Source organism: Mus pahari, chromosome X (genome assembly GCF_900095145.1).
Source record: "Mus pahari chromosome X, PAHARI_EIJ_v1.1, whole genome shotgun sequence".
NCBI classification, from domain to species: domain Eukaryota; kingdom Metazoa; phylum Chordata; class Mammalia; order Rodentia; family Muridae; genus Mus; species Mus pahari.
The window spans coordinates 91,534,614-91,554,140 of NC_034613.1; the positions used below are offsets into that span (position 1 = coordinate 91,534,614).

General features: G+C 36.0%; 1 protein-coding gene across 13 annotated transcripts in view; it reads right to left on the minus strand.

Annotated features, from left to right (window-relative positions):
- Positions 1-19,527, minus strand: part of Atrx (ATRX chromatin remodeler) — a 141,714-nt gene that overhangs the window by 52,370 nt on the left and 69,817 nt on the right. For 11 of the 13 annotated variants that reach the window (XM_029534445.1, XM_029534440.1, XM_029534450.1 and 8 more), the window contains 4 exons: positions 15,428-15,500; positions 4,523-4,683; positions 3,921-4,094; positions 1,265-1,358 (listed from right to left, as the gene is read on the minus strand). In XM_029534445.1, coding sequence (XP_029390305.1) covers positions 1,265-1,358; positions 3,921-4,094; positions 4,523-4,683; positions 15,428-15,500 — 502 coding nt within the window. The remainder of the gene's footprint in view (positions 1-1,264; positions 1,359-3,920; positions 4,095-4,522; positions 4,684-15,427; positions 15,501-19,527) is intronic. The other 2 variants (XM_029534446.1, XM_029534439.1) reach the window with 1 other exon arrangement.

Here is a 19,527-nt window from a genome sequence, read left to right on the forward strand (position 1 = left end):
AGTGTACTTACATATAATAAATAAATAAATCTTTTAAAAAAATGCTTCCACGAGTTCCCTCAAATGAGGTATGTACTACTTTGGAAATAGTACATGCCAGGATCAAGTGTATGCTGTGCACATGCTATGGCACTGAGTAGCAAACATAGATATGGACAACACTTACCACCTTAACATTTTCTACATGTATAATTTAGTAGTATTAATAACACTGACCATCAGGGTACTGCTCAATACATATAGCACGTACAGAGCATGCATAAGACCATGGGGCCTCATTCCCAGCACTACAAATCAAGCAATTAAAAAAAGTAATGAGGGGCTAAAACTACAATTTATGTATAACTACGAGGCACAGAGCCCTGTGCCTGCCACAGCATACACTGGGTCATCTCTACACCCAAGAAGTAAAAATAAGAGTATCGGAGTACAAGGTCATCATGACAACATAGTAAGTGCAGGGCCAGCAGGCCAAACTATATAAACAGAAAGGAGAGAGGGAGGGAGAGGGGGGGAAAAAGAGGGTGACAATGGTCTGGGCCTGTATCTCAAAGGGTAGAGTCTTTGCAAATAACACAGAAGGCCCTGGGTTCTATAGAATAAGTATAATTACTTGTTTTATCGGTGTTTATTAATAGATTTTCATTTATACAATGTAATGGATTTCATTTCAGAGACATTTTATTCAAGCCTATCATTTTATCTGAACAAATTCATCCCCGATCTTTCTTCTCCTGACTTCCTTATTGTACGTGTGTGTATGTGTGTGTGTGTGTGTGTGTGTGTGTGTGTGTAAGAGAGAGTGTGTGTGCACACACACACCTGTGTGTACATGCAGGAATCAATTCTCTCTTTCCATCCAAGTAGTCCCAAGGGTCAGGCTAATCAGCAAGTATCTTTCAGTGAACTTTCTCATTGGCACTTCTTCCTCTTCTATAAATTAATTTCAAATCAACATATTATATATTTTACTTACTTAACTTTATTTTCAATCATAGCTATTTTTCAAACAATTTAAACATATAGTCAACTCATGTCAATTCCTAACGTTATGCAGAAGGCAGGGCCACAGCAAATATGCAGAGATAAGAGGAGAACCCAGCAGGGATTGGTTGTCTCCTTTCACCATGTAAGTCTTAGGGAATAAGCTCTGATCATCAGTCTCAGCAATGGGCAGCTTGACTTTCTGGGCCATCACTCAATGGCCCAATTTCTAACATTGAAAAATAAAGCAAAACAAAGAAAAAAGCTGTGTAATACTAACCGTGTTCTAGGCCGCTGTTCATCCTCAGATTCACTGACTTCTTCACTAACTCCCGACTCCTGAAAGTCAGTGTCTTCTGAGTCCTCACTGCTCACTTCAATTTAGACGGAATACATAAATCAGTAAACACTTTTCAAAAGAAAGAAACTTCACTTAGTAATTTCACACTTAAACACTAGAGAATTATATAAAGATCACCAGGAGTGTGAGTGGGTGTGTGTGAGTGTGTGTGTGTGTGTGTGTGTGTGTGTGTTGGTGTATGAATGCTTATTACAAAAGATAATAAGCACCATTCAAGCACAGCACAGTGGCACACACCTTTAATCCCAGCACAAAAGAGGCAAAGGCAGGCAGGAGAGCCAGGGCTACACAGAGAAACTCTGTGCGTGCATGAGCATGTGCATGTGCGATCAGATCTAAAATGCTCCAAAATCAGAAGCCTATGACTATCAAGAGGTTCCACGAGTGAAAACAAGCTTTAAGCTATGTACATGAGGTATAGATGACACATAAATCAAGGTTGTGTGTTGCCATGGTCCGTTCCCCAATATATCTCAGTATGTACATATCAGTCTTTCACAAACACAAAAGGCACTCAAGTGTGCGTGCACACACACACAGACACACACAGACACACAGACACACAGACACACAGACACACACACACACACACACACACACAAAACCAAAGCATTTCTAGTAGTAAGCATACCAGATAAGGCATACTCAATCTGTATTTATACATTCCTTCCAGACATAATTATAAAACTACTTCTAAGCTAAAATCCAAGTATTTGGTAGTATATGAATTTAAAAAAATGAGAATTAGTCATACATAAAATATGTAAGTGATAACCAAAGGTAAATTAATCAAAAAAATAGGTGTGGCTATTCAAACAAACAAAGCAGGCTGTTGGAGATAAATAAGATGATTATAAACTCTCTGCCAATGAGGATAATTACAAAGCACCTGCAGTGACCTAAGGACTCTAAAGGGAAAGCAATAACAGGTAGACTGGAGGTTGAAATCAAGACCTAAATAATGACCCCTCTCTAAGGGGAGGAAGACAGAAGACAGAATAGCAGGTGAATGTCATGGGTCATTTTCTTCCTGTCTTCTTGTTTGGGTTAGTTTTTTGTTTGTTTGTTTGGTCAACTTGACATAAGTTTGAGTCACTTGGGAAGAGAGAACTTCAACTGAGAAAATATCCCCACTGGCCTGGTAAAACGTAGAGCATTTTCTTGATTAAGGATACATTGGGGAGGGGAGATCAGCCCATAGCAGAAGGTGCTGCCCTTGGGCAGGTGGATCTGAGTTACATAAGTAAGCAGGTTGAGCAACCCATGAGGAATGAGTTAGCCAGTAAACATTTCTCTATGGCCTCTCCTTGAGCCCCAACCTCCAGGTTACTGCACATCTTCCCTCAGCGATGGAAGTGACCAGATAGTTGTATATGAAATATACCCTTTCTTTCCCAACTTGTTTTTGATCATAGTGATTATCATAGCAATAGAAACCATTAAGACACTCCTGGTTTTGAGTGGAAGACAGGCTAAATTCCAAAGCTACAGAAATTATTGATGGCAAAAAAAGTTACAGTTTTCTAGTCATGCACGGGGAGCACACATGAGATCAGATATTGTGACTGAGTGTGGAGGGCACCTATAATGCTATTCCTCTTTCATTTCTGCCTCACAACTGTCAGAATTGAAACAGAATAATTCCAGAAGGCCAATCTTTCTGACAGGGCACATAGGGCAAGCAAAGTAAGATGACCTTGGATCATATTCCAAAGCCAGAAAGTAAAGTAAAGCAGTGTCCAAATAACGATGCATACACATGGAAAGGACACAGAATCCAACATGATGCAGAATGAGCAAAACAAAGCAATTCCTAATTCTGTGTTCATAAACATTGAACACTTATTTGTGCTGGGAAACTTCAACTTGTCCTCTTCTAGATCCTTATCAACTCTGCAGTCAATTAGTATAGTCAGACTGCCGTGCAGTAGAATAGAAAAACCTCCTTCAGCTTTCCTTTGTTCCCCTCCCCCTTTATTCTAATGACCACTAGTCTACTTTATGAAATCAAAACCTTAGCTTCTTCATGAGAATATGAAATACTTTTTTTTTCTGTCTGGCTTATTTCATTCAAAACAATGTGCTCCAGTTTCATAAATTTCACTACTCCCCATGTTAGTCCAAAGAGAAAACTATTATATCGATTATTCCTGTATTCATTTTTGTATTCACAATACTTAATATGGCCCTAGACACAAGTAACTACTTGAAATGTGAAAGATTCATTCATATAGGGCAGAGTGGAATAAACCATAATCTCAGTACTCAGAGGGTCATCAATTTGATGTCAGACTGGCTATAGTATAAGACTCTATCTTAAAAACAGACAGAAATAAAACAAAGGACTCAGATTTCCAATACAAAGAAAACATAATTTGAGATGTTTTACATATAAACTCACAAATCTACTCAAATTAATTTTATGTTCTATCATCTTCCAGTAGGAAATAACCAATGTACTGACATTCTCTTAGGAGCAATGATTAAGTGTCTAAGCACATATACTCAAATTTTAATAATAGAACTCATTGACAAAACCAGTATTTTTTTGACGCTCACAATTAAAATGTCTTACCCTTCCTTCTATTTCTTGTTTTGGCTTCTTTATGCTCTTTAGGCTTGGTCGTTTTTTCTTCTCCAGATTCTCCATCACTCAAAGTCAGTTTATGCCTCAAAAGCCTATGTCTATATCTTGGCTTCTTAGATTCTTCAGAGTCTGAATCTGATTCAGAATTGACTTGATTCGGGGCTTTTAAATAAAGAAAACACATTTAAGAGGCACTCTTTCAACCAACTTTCATTGAAATGATTTTTAAAACTATTCTGTGTATTTCCAATTGCCATAATTTCAAGAAAAGCTTCTTGTTATCACCAAGCTGTGCACCTTAGTATCACTGCTGAAAACAGGCAATCATTTCTTAGCCTTGGTTACTGAATATGGGCTAAGTATCACCGGTGTGGATCATTTGAAGCATGAAAGGTTTTCCTTACAGTTTATTGGTAGGAACTGAAACAATGACAGCAACATATGCAATTATCATAAGATAATCAAATGAGTTGGGATAATAAGGTTTTGAACATTTTTTTAAAAAACCTCAAATGGCATTTCCTGAAATTTCCTGGTCACACATTCTTCAAAGACTGAATGGCTAAAAAATTAAACTCTAAAGCAAATACCTAACTGCTCTCTGGGCAGCTCACCATCACCTCCTGGAGATTCTTCACTCTGTTTCCCAATTCTTTTTTTCTCTCCTCCATCAGGTTCATCATCTGAAGATCCATCCTCATCAGAGGAAAGATTGGCTTTAATTTCTTCTAAAAGCATCTTCTTGGCAATTCTGTAGAGGGAAAAAACAATATAAAGCTATATTTGGGGGGGGCTGAAGTACACTGAACTAAAGACGAAATCTCTGTACCAAAATAGGAATGAATGTTATCAATACACTTTATACACAAGTAAAGGACGGGCAGGAACCATGTTTTAACATAAGCAACCAAAAATGTTCACTGCACTCATTTCAATTCCATACAAATCTTCAATATACTGAAAACTTTCAGGGATATATTTAATTCATTGTTTTCACCAACTCAAAGTTGATGCTACCATCCTCCAGGAACTACCATGGGGAGATAGGCTAACAACAGTAAATTCATCTATCCAGACTAATGGCATTCCAAGATAAAACGCCAAAGGAGAGGTTTTATTCAACAGGAGAACAAATTCTCAGAAAAAAAAAATCAATGTGTAACAAACCACTCTCTAATAGAAAACAGCATCTCCAACTACAGAATATGTTTGGACCTTAATCTCAATTACACCATAATATGAAGGACTAAAGCAAGCATCAAGCATTAGTAATATAGTCAACCTGGAGCACAGAAAGGATAGGAATGCTCCTTATTACATGGGCAATGAACACAAATTATCATAAATGAATTATAGGTTTCAGAAAAAATATAGTTCAATAGCTTTGCTCACACAATTTCTCAAAATGCTTCTCAACTAATTTGTTAATAAAAAAGCTGCTTAAGGAGAAAATAAACCTTCTAATACACTCCTAGGAAATTTCTATGTTTGGACCAAAGAAAATTATCTCAAAATGTAAAATGAAAGCAATAATGAAGTTTTTGTAAAAGGCAGGATCATGGACCAGTCTGAGTATCCTTTTGCCATGAATTTATAAATCATAGTAACTAATAAAATGAAACTTTGATAGAAAAGCTCACAAAGAAGGTGGCAAGATCCTAACAGCTTGTCAGGATTTAACATCTGTGATATAGGTATCTACTTGGCAATCAAGACTGACCAATCCAGAGAAGTTGATATTGTTGGGCCTATGGAACCTTTGTTGGGTTTTTCGCTGTTGTTCTGTTGTTGTTCGGTTGGTTGGTTGGTTGGTTGGGTTTTGTTGTTGTTGTTGTTGTTGTTGTTGCTGTTGTAGTTTTTTGAGACAGGGTACCACTATATAACCCTGGTTGGCTTTTAATTCACAAAGGTCTGCCTCTGCCTCCTGAATGCTGGAATTAAAGGTATATGCTAAAAGGCCTAGACACCTTTGTTATTTCTCGGTTTGAAACCTTTCTCTCGAGGCAGGAGAGAGGAGTTTGCAGTTAAGAGCACTGACTGGTCTTCCAGAGGTCCTGAGTTCAAGCCCCAGCAACCACATGGTGGCTCACAACCATCTGTAATGAGATTTGATGCCCTCTTCTTGTGTGTCTGAAGACAACAACAGTGTACTCATATGCAATAAACAAATAAACAGATAGATAGATAGATAGATAGATAGATAGATAGATAGATAGATAGATAGATAGATAGATGGATGGAAATAAAAAGAAACCCTTCTCTCCTTAGCATGTGGTTTCATTTCAATCAAGAATTCATCCCATGGTAAGAAGTAGTAATATATAGATACATAGTAAAGCCTCTGTTTTGACAGACATAACATTTACAATCAAAATGCAGAGCAAACAACACCTAGGCTAGAGCAAAATAGAGAATCACTTCCATAAATGCCTATTATATGTCATTTTGTACTTTCTCCTAAGATGTCACAAGAAATGACGTAGATGAACATGACTTTGCTTTTCTAGTAGTTTCTGTTCTGATTTGTATTTTAATTGAGTATAGATACACATAACTAAAGTTGAGAAAACAACTTTGCTGCTATACATATAGATGAGTGCTGTTGGCTTTATTGCATATAGTAAGCATTTTATGAACAGTAGACTAATTAAAGGTTGCAATATCTTATTTTGACAACAAAAAGGTAACAAATATCATTTACTCTGATCATTTTATAAAATAAAGACTATCTGATACATTTTCCTCCTTAAGACAGCAATTACAGAGTAAAGGGAAGTCCTTTAAAACTGAATGAAAGGGTATTTTGGAAAAGTTACATACTATAACAGTACTTCTCATGAGCCAGGAAAATCTTTCTCAGGTTATTCTAGATAAATGAGTCTATATGTATAAAGCCTGTACATAAAGTGTTGAGTTTTAGACCAGATAGAAAACTCAATTTCACTAGAAGCTACAAGATTTATACCACCATTTGGATAAGGCATTACATAGCCAACTGAACTACATTCTGTATCTACTTACTATAAATGTCAATACAGTCATCTAACTAGTTTGTGACCACAAATTCAAAACTCTTTTAAAAAGTTCAATCCTAACTATAAAACCTCATTAATAATTGTACGCAACCATGTAAATTTTCTTCTTTCAAATTCTAGATTCTTAAGAATATGACTAACTGGGAAGTCAGAATATATAAATCTACCTAATTAATTCTCATTGTCTAATGAATATTAATGTAAATAATGATACAATATTACATAATAAATTGTACGATAAATAACAGAAAATAAAATCAAATCCACATATTAAAATGACAACTTGCCAACAACCTTCAGTGATGGTATATATAATATGGGAAATAACTATAGTCACTTTAGAAGCAAGCAAACCACAAATTTCAGAGAATGATTGTTTTTCTTCATAACTAGTTTAATCTAGACTAGTAGAGACTTATTCTTTTACCAAAGGAAAAATCTTATTTATAGCCAAGGTTACTAATAACGCTGATTTATTTCCCATAAATACAACTAATTAGACCTGGAGAAGTGAGAGAGCGATTAGGCATGGGTACTACTCGTCCGTAAGACATGAATATAATCCCAAGCACCAATATCAGGCAGCTCACGACCATCTGGAACTCTAGCACCAGGGGCACCCAACATCCCTGGCCTGTGTGGGCATCTGCACTCATATGCACACACCGACATAAAGATATATACATAATTAAAAGTAAATTTCAAAAGCAAAACTCAATAATGAATGACGGCTATAATCCTAACCTATAAGAGAACCTAATATTTGCCAAAATTATAATTTAAAGGACCTAAGGTCTGTCTGCGGCCAACCTTCCACCTGAGTAGTCAGCAAGCATGCCGAGGTGAGATGTGTCCCACCTACAAAGCCCGCTGTGAGATGCTTTAAAGGGAAACTCCACTACCTTAACTCTGGAGTCACGGGCCAGAGACTTCAAAGACATCATCACTTGAGAACCAGCTGAGGCTGGCAAAGCATCATTTTGGAGGCCTCGGCTGAACCCATGCTGGTATGCATGTGATGGATGTATAGTCATGATCCCTAGTTGATTCTGTTTGCTCTGAAGTTTCCTTTCTTGAGGCTTTCCAGGACGTTTCTGGGAAACTCATCCAGGCAACAAGGTACTGCCCCTGGAATCTCAATGATCAAAATTATATCTTGGGAAAGGTAGAGCATCCAAAGCAGTCAGGACTCTTATCAGAAGCATTAAAGGCACAGGCCATGCCACTCTTGTGGAAGGGAACCTGGGCAGAACCCAAGGTAAAAAGTGCCTCTTATTTCCTAAAAGGGAGGGAAGGGAAAGAGGAGAAAGCAAAACAATATGGGAGGGAGAGTAAAACCCCACAAACAATCAGGCTGATGAATGAGAGAATAGGACCATGAAGTCCATACAAACTAATTCTTCTGGATAACACAGTAAACGCTAAGATAGTGCCTTATTACACCTCATCTACTGAAGAGAAAGCAAAAGTAAGAGGAAATAACAGAATAACAAATAAGCAATCAGAAAAGCAAAAGTAAAAAGCCAAAAAAAAAAAAAAAAAAACTGTTAGAAATTACGATCCTATCTAGAAATGAAATGAGTAATGAATGCCTTATTAAAGTGCTCAAACAGGAAAGGGAAGGAAACTTCCTTTTGCTGTATGCAAATCAATAGCTGTAAACAGTACTTTGTTTTTTATTATTAAGAAAGGATCTCCTACGACATAGAGCCTTAGAGAAAGTCATAACAAAGGTGACACAGAATGTTAGAGCCAGAAGTCAAATAGAGACAACAAATGACAAAACCAAATAAACAAAGATAGTGTGACAAACCAAGAGAACCTAAGATCCTATATCCCATCCAGTTACAGTGTGCTAATGCTAGTCTCTAATTCATCATTAACTACTTCTTTGCTAATGCTACCCTGGACAGACACATCAATGTCATTCTAAAATGTGGTGGAGAGTGTGTGTGTGTGTGTGTGTGTGTGTGTGTGTGTGTGTTTGTACATATATACATTCATTTCAGGGATATTCAATTTTTATGTCTTTATATATAAAAGATTCCAAGTTTTGACTTTTAAAATTTTTTCTTAAAAGAAGAGCTCTAAGCATCTATACTGCACTATGTCTGTACCTCTAAAATAAGAATGACAAGATATCAGATAATGTATCCTGTAACTACTATTTTACTATAAGTCTCTAAAACAGTTTAAGAAAACTGTCAAATTAAAATTACATTTTTATAAGGTCAATGAATTGTTTATCTGTATATAATAGCAACAAAATTTATTAAGAATTGTTGGTGCCTGCATAACGTATCATATTAGAATATACAGGTAACAAAATAAGATCACTGGCTTAAATGCATGTTATTTAGACAACACATTTTCTAAGTAAATGTAACACAAAAATATGACATTATGCCTTCCAAGTTTATTTGTAAAACAACTCAGAGGCCAAAAGCTATGGAATATTTACTATTTTCACTGAGGAAACAATGGTAAACACAAATCCTTCCAGAAGAATGTAAGGCATTGCTTGAATCAATGTCATGTTCTTCAAAGGTTACATTTTTTAAAAAATTTTTTTCATAAATTATAGGAATTTAAAATTTTTATATTAGTGTATTGTTTTAAATCAGGATCAAAATTCCTTGATATGAAGTTTTATACAAAAAGGTAACTAATACATGAAGATCTGTAGCCAAAAAAAATGACCAAAACTCATGAACCAATAAATAATCAAAAGCTAAACAACTGTTATAATCACTCTTCAATCACGTGTCCTATTAAGTCTGTATTCAGTGACAAGCAGCCCTATACCAGGAAAATTAATATCAAAATTTTCTTAAAAAAAAATCAGGACTAGTTATTTAGGGTCCAAGATAGTGGGTGGCACATGCCTTTTATCCCTGCACTATAGCAGCAAAGGAAGGTGGAGCTTTGAATTCAAGGCCAGCCTGGTCTAACAGTGAGCTCCAAGTCTTAGGAAACGTTTAAGAGAAGAAAAAAAAAAGAACCCATGGTTGTTAATATTTTATACATGATGTATTCTGCTTAAAGCATATAAATTAGAAAATGAATATTTCAGCTAGGCAAGGTGGTGCACACCTTTAACCCTAGCATTCGGGAGGCAGAGGCAGGCAGAATTCTCTGAGTTTGAGGCTAACCTGGCCTACAGAGCAAGTTCCAAGACAGCCAAGGCTACACACACATATACATACATACACGCGCACACACACATACATACACCAGTCTTCAAAAATCAAAACAATTAAGAGAAAAGGAAAATAAGAACATGAGTATCTCCTGACTTTATTGAACAAAAATTAGGGGGCTGGAGAGATGGCTCAGAGGTTTAGAGCATAGTCTGCTATTCCAGAGGTCCTGAGTTCAGTTCCCAGCAACCACGCAGTGATTCACAACCATCTATCCTGGGATCTGATGGCCCCCTCTGGCATGCAGATGTACATGCAGATAGATTACTCATATAAAATAAATAAATGAATAAATAAATAAATCTTTTTTAAAACCTAAGCTATTAGAAGAATTTTATTAGGAAAAAAATATATTAACATCAATACAGGACAATTAGTCATATTAAAGAATTCATTCTTTATTCAATATTCTTATACTGAAAAATAAAAACAGAATTAAATTAAAAGCATTAATTTTAAAATATCAAACTTAGAGAAATGAGCACATTTGCTAACACTAACGTACAGACTAGTTCTCATCTTCTCAAAGTTCTAATATTACCAAACAAGAAAGTATATTTAGTGTAATTCGTAAGCCCTACCCACACAATAAGAATGGTACCAATACTATTTTTTCTTTGATGAACTGTCTAGTACAAAGAAGAAAGTTGGTGACACCTGCATTCAGTTTAGTCATCCGCCAGAGAATCCTACCTATAGCTTTTGACACCTCCATTCAACTTAATTGACTATACTTACCAGAACCACATCAACAAAGCCATTGAAAAGAATTAACTTAAAATCCCTAAAGACTTAAAACCTTTACTCCAACAGAAAGAGAAACAATTCTTTACTTCAAATGCAGTCTGTTTTTTAAATACAAAAAAGATTCAAAATAATGGGTTAGAGAGATGGCTCAGCGGTTAAGAGCACTGACTGCTCAGAGGTCCTAAGTTCAATTCCCAGCAACCACATGGTGGCTCACAATCGTCTGTAATGGGATCTGCTGCCCTCTTCTGGTGTGTCTGAAGACAGTTACAGTGTCCTTACATATAATAAATAAATAAATAATTTTTAAAAATTCGAAATACTTTTACCAACCAAAAAAGTACCACTGAAACACAAAAAGCCACAGAAGAAATTCTGGATTCACCTAATTTGTATAGAAAATAAATAAAGACATATATAGGAGAGGGTCATCTGGAAATATATTTCAAATGAAAGCCATATTAAGGACTTATAATACACTTATTTCACTAACTCTACAAAAATCACATGAGTAACCTTTAAATATCTTCATTATATGATAAACAATATCCAAGAACCATTAGTCTCTTCCCAAGTAATTAAGCTGCATTAACAGTACAACATCTCCATTAGTAGAATATCCACTTCATATAAACAGAAGTCAAAATAATGTGTTTATTTCCTGGTTTAAGGGCAAAAATTTATGGCTAAATGAAACAAGGGTCTCACTCTTTAAGTATAGTAAAACTTTTATCAATAATCTCGATACCATGATTTACATCTATGGAAAACTTAATTTAGTGTCATCCAGAGAAAATCTGACAAAAAGTACAATATTACTAAAACCATCTACATCCTGAAGAATAAACTAAGAATGTGTGTGCTGGGAAACGTACAATAATATTCTATTACTGAGGCCCACTGACAGTATAAGTTTAAAAATATATATAATGAGAAATGTTTGACTTAAAAAGTCTCTAGAAATAATAATGAAAACATAAAGCCAGGCGTGGTGGTGCACGCCTTTAATCCCAGTTCTCGGGAGGCAGAGGCAGGCAGATTTCTGAGTTCGAGGCCAGCCTGGTCTACAAAGTGAGTTCCAGGACAGCCAGAGCTACACAGAGAAACCCTGTCTCAAAAAACAAAACAAAACAAAAAACCATAAAGAAATCACAATATATGCATACACTGAACACTCCTAATCCCCTAAATCTGGTATGCTCTGAAAACCTTTGGATATGTAGTAGATCTGGGCTATTGGACCAGTAAAGTATAAACAATATCTTATAAAAACTTCAAATTCTGAAATGCTTCTGCTTCAGAGAACTTTGGCTAAGAACTGCAAACCAATTTTTATTCACTTGACTGGCTGTATCGTCAAAGCAAGGAGCAATTTAAAACAATCTGATGACTGGAGAGATGGATGGCTCAGAGGTAAAAGCACTGGCTGCCCTTCCAGAGTTCCCATTACCAGCATCCACATGGTGACTAATAACTACCTATGAGATCTGGTGCCCTCTTCTGGCCTACAGGCACACATGCAGGCAGAAGACAGTATTCAAAATAAATATTACACACACACACACACACACACACACACACACAAACCCCAAACTATCCCAAAAGCAAATGAAACCTTACAGTAACGGCACATGCACACAACTGACATAAATTACAACTTAAGAAACCCTGACAGGCCGTGGGCAGCACATTCCTTTAATCCTAGCAGTTAGGTAGCAAAGGCAGGGGAATAGATTTGAGTTTTACCTGGGAGATTTTATATATATGTATTGAAACCCTATCTCAAAAAAAGAAAACACATAGTATGTGGCATTATTATTATTATACTACTCTTAAAAAATATGTAAGCTTAACATGAAAAATCTGAGGTAAATTCTCAGTTAAATTTCAAATTATAAGATCACTATTTTTTTCTTAAAAAAAGCTCTATCAGAAAAATGACAGCTATCTGTTTCAACAAATTATACTTGGTCACTTAAATAGAAATTTATAAATAGGACTCTTCTAACTCACAATGGTAGTATGTGTATTTTTAAAGATTTAATAGGTAGTTATTTATTTACAGTAAAATACTAAAGATGGGGCACTTTTTTGTGTTTTGATTTTCAAAACAAGGTTTTTCTGTGTAGCCTTGACTGTGTAGCCATTCACCAAGTTGGATAGTACTTTCTTAATGACTTCCAAAGCCTTATTATTTTCTTAATATCACAGCTTTAAAAGAGGAAAAAAAGGAACTGTTTGTTAAGCCTTCACAAAAACATAAGCATATTGTGTTTTGGATATCTAAAGTACTGACTGTCTTAATTTCAGGAAGGAGAAAACGTCTTTGGCTTACAAACTAGGCCATATAACTTTATTCTCACAAAGTCTTATGAACTTTTATGAAAGATACATCATAAATAAAATTAAATGCTTGAACAAGAAAATGTTTTACAGAAATTTATTGCATCCAAAGTTAAGCATACACTATTAACCTCTTCATAAACACCAACACTGGACATTTTAACAATACTACCAAAAAAGCAAACCATATAAAATTTATACACAATTTACACACAATGATACAATTGTGTACAAATTTACATTTACAATATGCTCTCTACCAAGATACAACTCACTCAAAAAATATGAAATTAAAAAAATGCCAAGATTTAATCATGATCTGCAAACAAATTCTAGAAGTTGGTTAGTGCATATTTAAATATGCTCACATAATTTTTCTGTACTAAAATAGTTCAAAGAGGTATCTGTATTGGCATCAGTGATATCGGTGATAGATACCATGCATATTCAGGTGCTTCTTTGGTATACTAGATATTAAACAAGTTATAATTAAAAGATTTATCAAAGCACATTAAAATGAGTATAAAGACATGCTCAAAATAAAATTCCTCTCCAAAATAACCACCAGGATTGCATTTTTTAAAAAAACACAAATACAAAATTGAATTAATGAAATTATCCAATAAAATTATCAGTTACAGAGAGATAGATAGAATCCACTCATTTTAAAAGTAAAAATGTTACTTAAGTTTTGATAAGAGATAACAAAAATTATACCTTGACAACATGCTTAGCTGTTGGCTAAATAGAAAAGATCATCTCCCATAGTTCAAAAAGTAGGAGTAACACCTAGTGACATTGGAAGACTTGTGATTCATAGGAAACAGCAGCTTATGTAAGTGAAAAATGAAAGCATTCTAAAAGACAAATAAGTTGTAAATGCTTTCATAATCTAGCAATGATGGTCTAGGAAAATCCCTTACTAACCATTGTATGCTTTCAACATTCCATTGTAGGACTTATCTATATTATCCCATCCAATAGCTTGGACAGACATTTGTTAAGAAAAAAAAGTAAATAGGAAAGCAGAGGCTAAGTCTTTGGGTTTACACCTGAGCTCTAATTAAGTTCAAAATAAATATGACCTTTCACCCTATTCTGCCTACTAACAGAAACCTGTTGATTTCAGCAAGACATAAAATAGGGTCAGAGAACAGATGTGCTTAGAGCACTTGGTTCATCTCTCACAAAATGATGACAGCAAACACATAACTTTCAGTTTCTTAAAACTAGAGCTTTCTATTAAGAATAGATGGCCTTTTAGTGTTCTTTGCTAAGATCATCTCCAGGCTATCACATATTTTGGTACCAGAATTAGAGAAAATACTATCAAATTCTCAATATTAGAGATTAAAATTATGGCAAAAGAAGTTAAAGTCATCAGCCTGAGATCATACAATTATTAAAAGACTAGAGGCTGTCCATCCACTATACATATCATGCTATCTTCTCACTAAGTATTATGACTACTATCCTAAAGGATGGGAAATGATTAAAAATGTATATAAAACCATGTTGACATGCCGTGACAGGGGTGTCTTTCTTTCCTTCTCTCAGCCATCCCTTAGATTAAAACTATAGGCTTCACTGTTTACATTTCAATCAACTGTTTAAGTCTTAGTGAAGTTAATAATGTCATATTACCTACATCCATTTTATTAGGGAAATAAACATTAGAATATGAATCTTGTCTAGATAACTTATCAACTGATACTTAGTTTGAAAGCAATTTCCTAATCTTAATATATGAATCATCTTTATTTAATCTTCACAGGTCTTCATAAATAGTACTACCGTGTTGAATGACAAAACAATAATCAAAGAGATGTCTGTTGTCATTTATTATAATTTACTTGCATTAAAATTAATCTGTAAAAATTGAAAGTCTCAAGAAATTACCACAGTTTACATGGAAACATAAATTGACAGTTCTTTGTTTATAACACACCCTATGCTAGGTGTGTTAATATTGATATTTACTTTCTCTTAAGGTTTCTGAGCTTTAGCCCATTTTCTGGCCTTTGTTCCAGACTTGCAAGAAGACTGTGCGCGAGTCTTTCTAAGGCAGGAACTCCTGGATTTTATAACCTGGTTGTTGTTGCGTTGTTGCTGTTTGTGCCCATGCCTAGGGTGTGTTATAATCTTAAGTTCCTTACGGATGGAATCATACCTATTCTCAGGATCATTGTCGTCGTCATCATCATCCACTGTGACGGGCACTGATTTAGATAAGGCTTCATCTCCTTGGGGGAAAAAGTGTACTTAAAATTAGCTTTGAATTGTCTATACAAGTAAAACTGTATAAGATAAAACTGAAATCCAACAATGCTAGATAGAGCAAACTAGTAGGTTCTATGTAAAACTGTTGAAATCGAAAGTCAGTACAAGGGAATTTTATGAAGGACCAGCAGGAAATAGCAGTTAACCCCTACATGTCCCCCAGGGTTCTTTCAAAGCATAGAATTTTTAAGGCAAGCATTTTCAGAAATTATTAATTGCCATCATTCCCAGTGGTTTCTGTATTGATTTCTAAAGGGTTGACCTTAACAGGGATCTACTTTTCTCTGCTATCACTGAAGGATAACAAAACTGCTTCTACCATTCTGGTAGTGTCAAGTAATTGAAAAACACACCTGAATCCATACAAAATCTGTGATTTGAAGTACCCAGAAAGACATTCAAGTGCACGAAGACTTGCTTGATTTTTAAAAGTTCTGTTCTTTTTATATCCCCAACACACACATAAAAAGGAGAAGGCGGGAGGATTGGACCTTGTGCATTTCACTGTACATAAACTTTTCCTCAAATGAACAGATTAAACACTAAACTCTAGTTAATATTATGCACGCCAAAGTATATGTGGTTATTTAATGCTGATGTTCACTATCAATTCTGAAATTACAAAGAGAAGGGGAAGCTCACAAATCCCAATCTCAAACTGACAAATTATAAAACCAAATGACTAGTTGCTGTTAATTAGTAATGAAGACAAAGAAAGAATACAGTGGGGCTGGCGAGATGGCTCAGCAGGTAAGAGCATTGACTGCTCTTCCAAAGGTCCTGAGTTCAAATCCCAGCAACCACATGGTGGCTCACAACCATCTGTAATGAGATCTGACGCCCTCTTCTTGTGTGTCTGAAGATAGCTACAGTGTACTAATTTGGGCTGGAGCAAGTTGGGCCAACCAGAGCGAGCAGAGGTTCAATTCCCAGCAACCACATGATGGCTCACAACAATCTGTGCAGCTACATACAGTATACTCATATACATAAAATAAATAAATCTTTTTAAAAAAAGAAAGAATACAGTGAAGAAGGAGAGGGCTCATAATAAGGAAACATTTGGACATAGTTGTGCTACACACTAGATAAACCCACATTCATATATTCATATTCTCATATATTCTCTCTCTCCTCTCTCTCTCTCTCTCTCACACACACACACACACACACACACAGTATGGTGGAAGATGGAGAATGAATGCACATACAATACTAAATTCAAGCTAGGTAGTGTGGTTTACACAACTAATCTTAACACCAGACAGGCCGAAACAGAGGATCATAAAATTAAGGCCAGCTTGAGCTGGTAATGGTGGTACATTCCTTTAAGGCTAGCCCTCAGGAATCAGCCACAGGAGAATAGCTGAGTTCAAGATCAAACTGGTCTACATAGTGAGTTCCAGGCCAGATAGGGTTACACGTGGGACCTATCTCAAGAAAACATACAAACACTAAAGGGGCTGGAAAGGTGGCTCAGTGGTTAACAGTACTTGATGACCATTAATAGGTTCTGAGTTCAGATCCCAGCACTCTTATCCGGCAGTTCCCGACTACCTGTTAACTGCAACAGGGGAATTCGACACCCTCTTTTGATCTCTGTGGGCACTCATACAAGTGCACAGAGACACAAACATAGATACGAATTAACAATTTTTAAAAACCTACTGAAATCTAAATAAATCTTGAGTCTCCTATACTTGACACTGTGTAAGTTACACAAGTTACCACAGGTGAGTATCTGAGACCCTCTCCCCCTTTTTGCCATTTTTCCATTACAAAATGATAGGGGAAAATGGAAGAAAATATCTCTATAAAGATCACAGACACTGGGCTGAGAAAAGTAGCTCAATGGTACAGCACTTGCTTAGTATATGCAGGGCAATATATCTGAAATCTAGCACCAAGGTGCTAGGAGCAATGAATTCTTACAGATTCTGGATACTAATATGCTAAATGCCTAAAGTCAAAATAGCCCTCAGAGTAGTATCCCAGTAGAACATCCCATTTGAAACAGCATATTACTAACTATATTTCCCTCAATCCCTTTTTTGCTGAGAAAGTGAGAAAATAGTGAGAAAGGGTCTCACAATTTTAGTCCTGCTCAATCAACAATTTGCAATGTAGCCCAAACCAACTTCAGATCAATTGCAGTGATCCGCCCACCTTATCATTTAGGGCGCTAGGATTATAAGCATTACCACCAGGCCAGGTGATATGCTATCCTTTACTGTCCTAAACTTCAAAGTCAAATTCAAATTCAAATGGTACATGTTCTTCAAAGTTTTTCCCGACAATATTTAAATGGCTCATTTACAGCCCCATTGTGGCTTTCTCAGTTTTCTTTTTGTTTGGTTTGAGAAATCACTCTGTGGCTTAGACTTCCCTGAAACTTAGTATGTGGTCAGGAAGACCTCTGACTCAAAAGCCTCATCTGCCTTATCTTGGCAAGAGCTAGGATCACATGAATGAGCCACCATGCCCAGAAAAAGCCATTTTAAAGATTATTTTTATGTTCCTTAGGTTTTCAGAGTCACAGGTGATTGTACTGGATATAAAGCTCCAAAAGTGGCAAGGGCTCTTAAATACCCAGCAAATCCACCATGCATTAGACTATATAGCTCCTGGTATCATGCCCGTTGTCTTTGTTCCTGCCTTTCTCAAGTCGCAATTTCTAGGAAAATGTTGTGGCTATGCGATGCCCAAATATTACTGAATAAATTAGAACCTTCTAAGCTCATAATGTGGAGGGACATTATTACAATGTTCTAAATTTGTCACATAAAGTGAACATTGAAAATGAATACATTTAAGATAGTTGTATTATGTTGATCAGACAAGTAAATTAATTCTTAAGCAATGTTATCACTGACTCATACCTAGGTTTACATTCAAAAACTACACTTTGTGCATAGTATTCCCCTCAAGACCTTTTATATTCTGTTGTATTTGGATATTTCTATTGACAAAACCCCAAGTTTGGGTAGGATAAATTCCCTAGCTAATTTATCTTCTATTTTTTTTATCCCAAGTCGTCTACTTGGTCCTAAGAAAGTCACAAGCAGAAAGGTTTAGCTCCTAAGAACTGTTGAAGGCTTAGCATCTCATGAGGTGACAGATGCTCAAGGCTTTCTGATATCTAACCCTAGGAAAACATGATCACCTAGTCAGCCCACTGAGCCTTCATGTCAAACTTTTATTAGCCAAAACGGAACACGGCGAGCAAGGCTAGTACTCAATTATGGGATTATTGGAAAATATAGTCATTGGGTATTTGACATGAGTTGCCGTCTTCTAAGGTCTAATGAATAGTCATTACTTATTACGTAAAGTATTGTAACTTCAACTATAAGAACTACAGAAACTTTCTGGTGGACACGGTGAGACAAACTCTTTAACCTCAGTACTTAACAGGAAGACCACTACAAGGTTAAGGTTGCTCTAGTCTACATACTTTCAAGCCAACCAGAGCTATAGCAAGACCATGTCTTATATAACATCAAACAAAAAATAATAAAAAATACATAAAAAATGATTGGGGTGGAGAGATGGCTCAGCAGTTTCAAGCTCTTGAAGATCTCACTGTCTTTGCAGAGGACTTGAGTTTGACTCCAAATATCCACACAACGGCTTACAAACTTCTGTAACCCCAGGTCCAGGGACTCTTAAGCCTTCTTCTAGACCAGGCACATGTGTGGTACACAGACATATACATAGGCAAAACACTCAAGAACTAATAATTAAGAAGAGAAAAACAGAATGTTTAACATATGTCAAATCAGTAAGAATGTAGCTCAGTGGTATAACACTTGTCTATCAGACATGAGGCCCTGGACTCCTCCTCCATTCCAGACACACACACACACACACACACACACACACACACACACACACGCACAGAGAGGGGAGAGAGATGGGGGTGGGGGAGAGAGATGGGGAAGAGAGAGGGGGGAGAGAGAGGAGAGAGGGGAGAGGGAGAAGAGAGGGGAG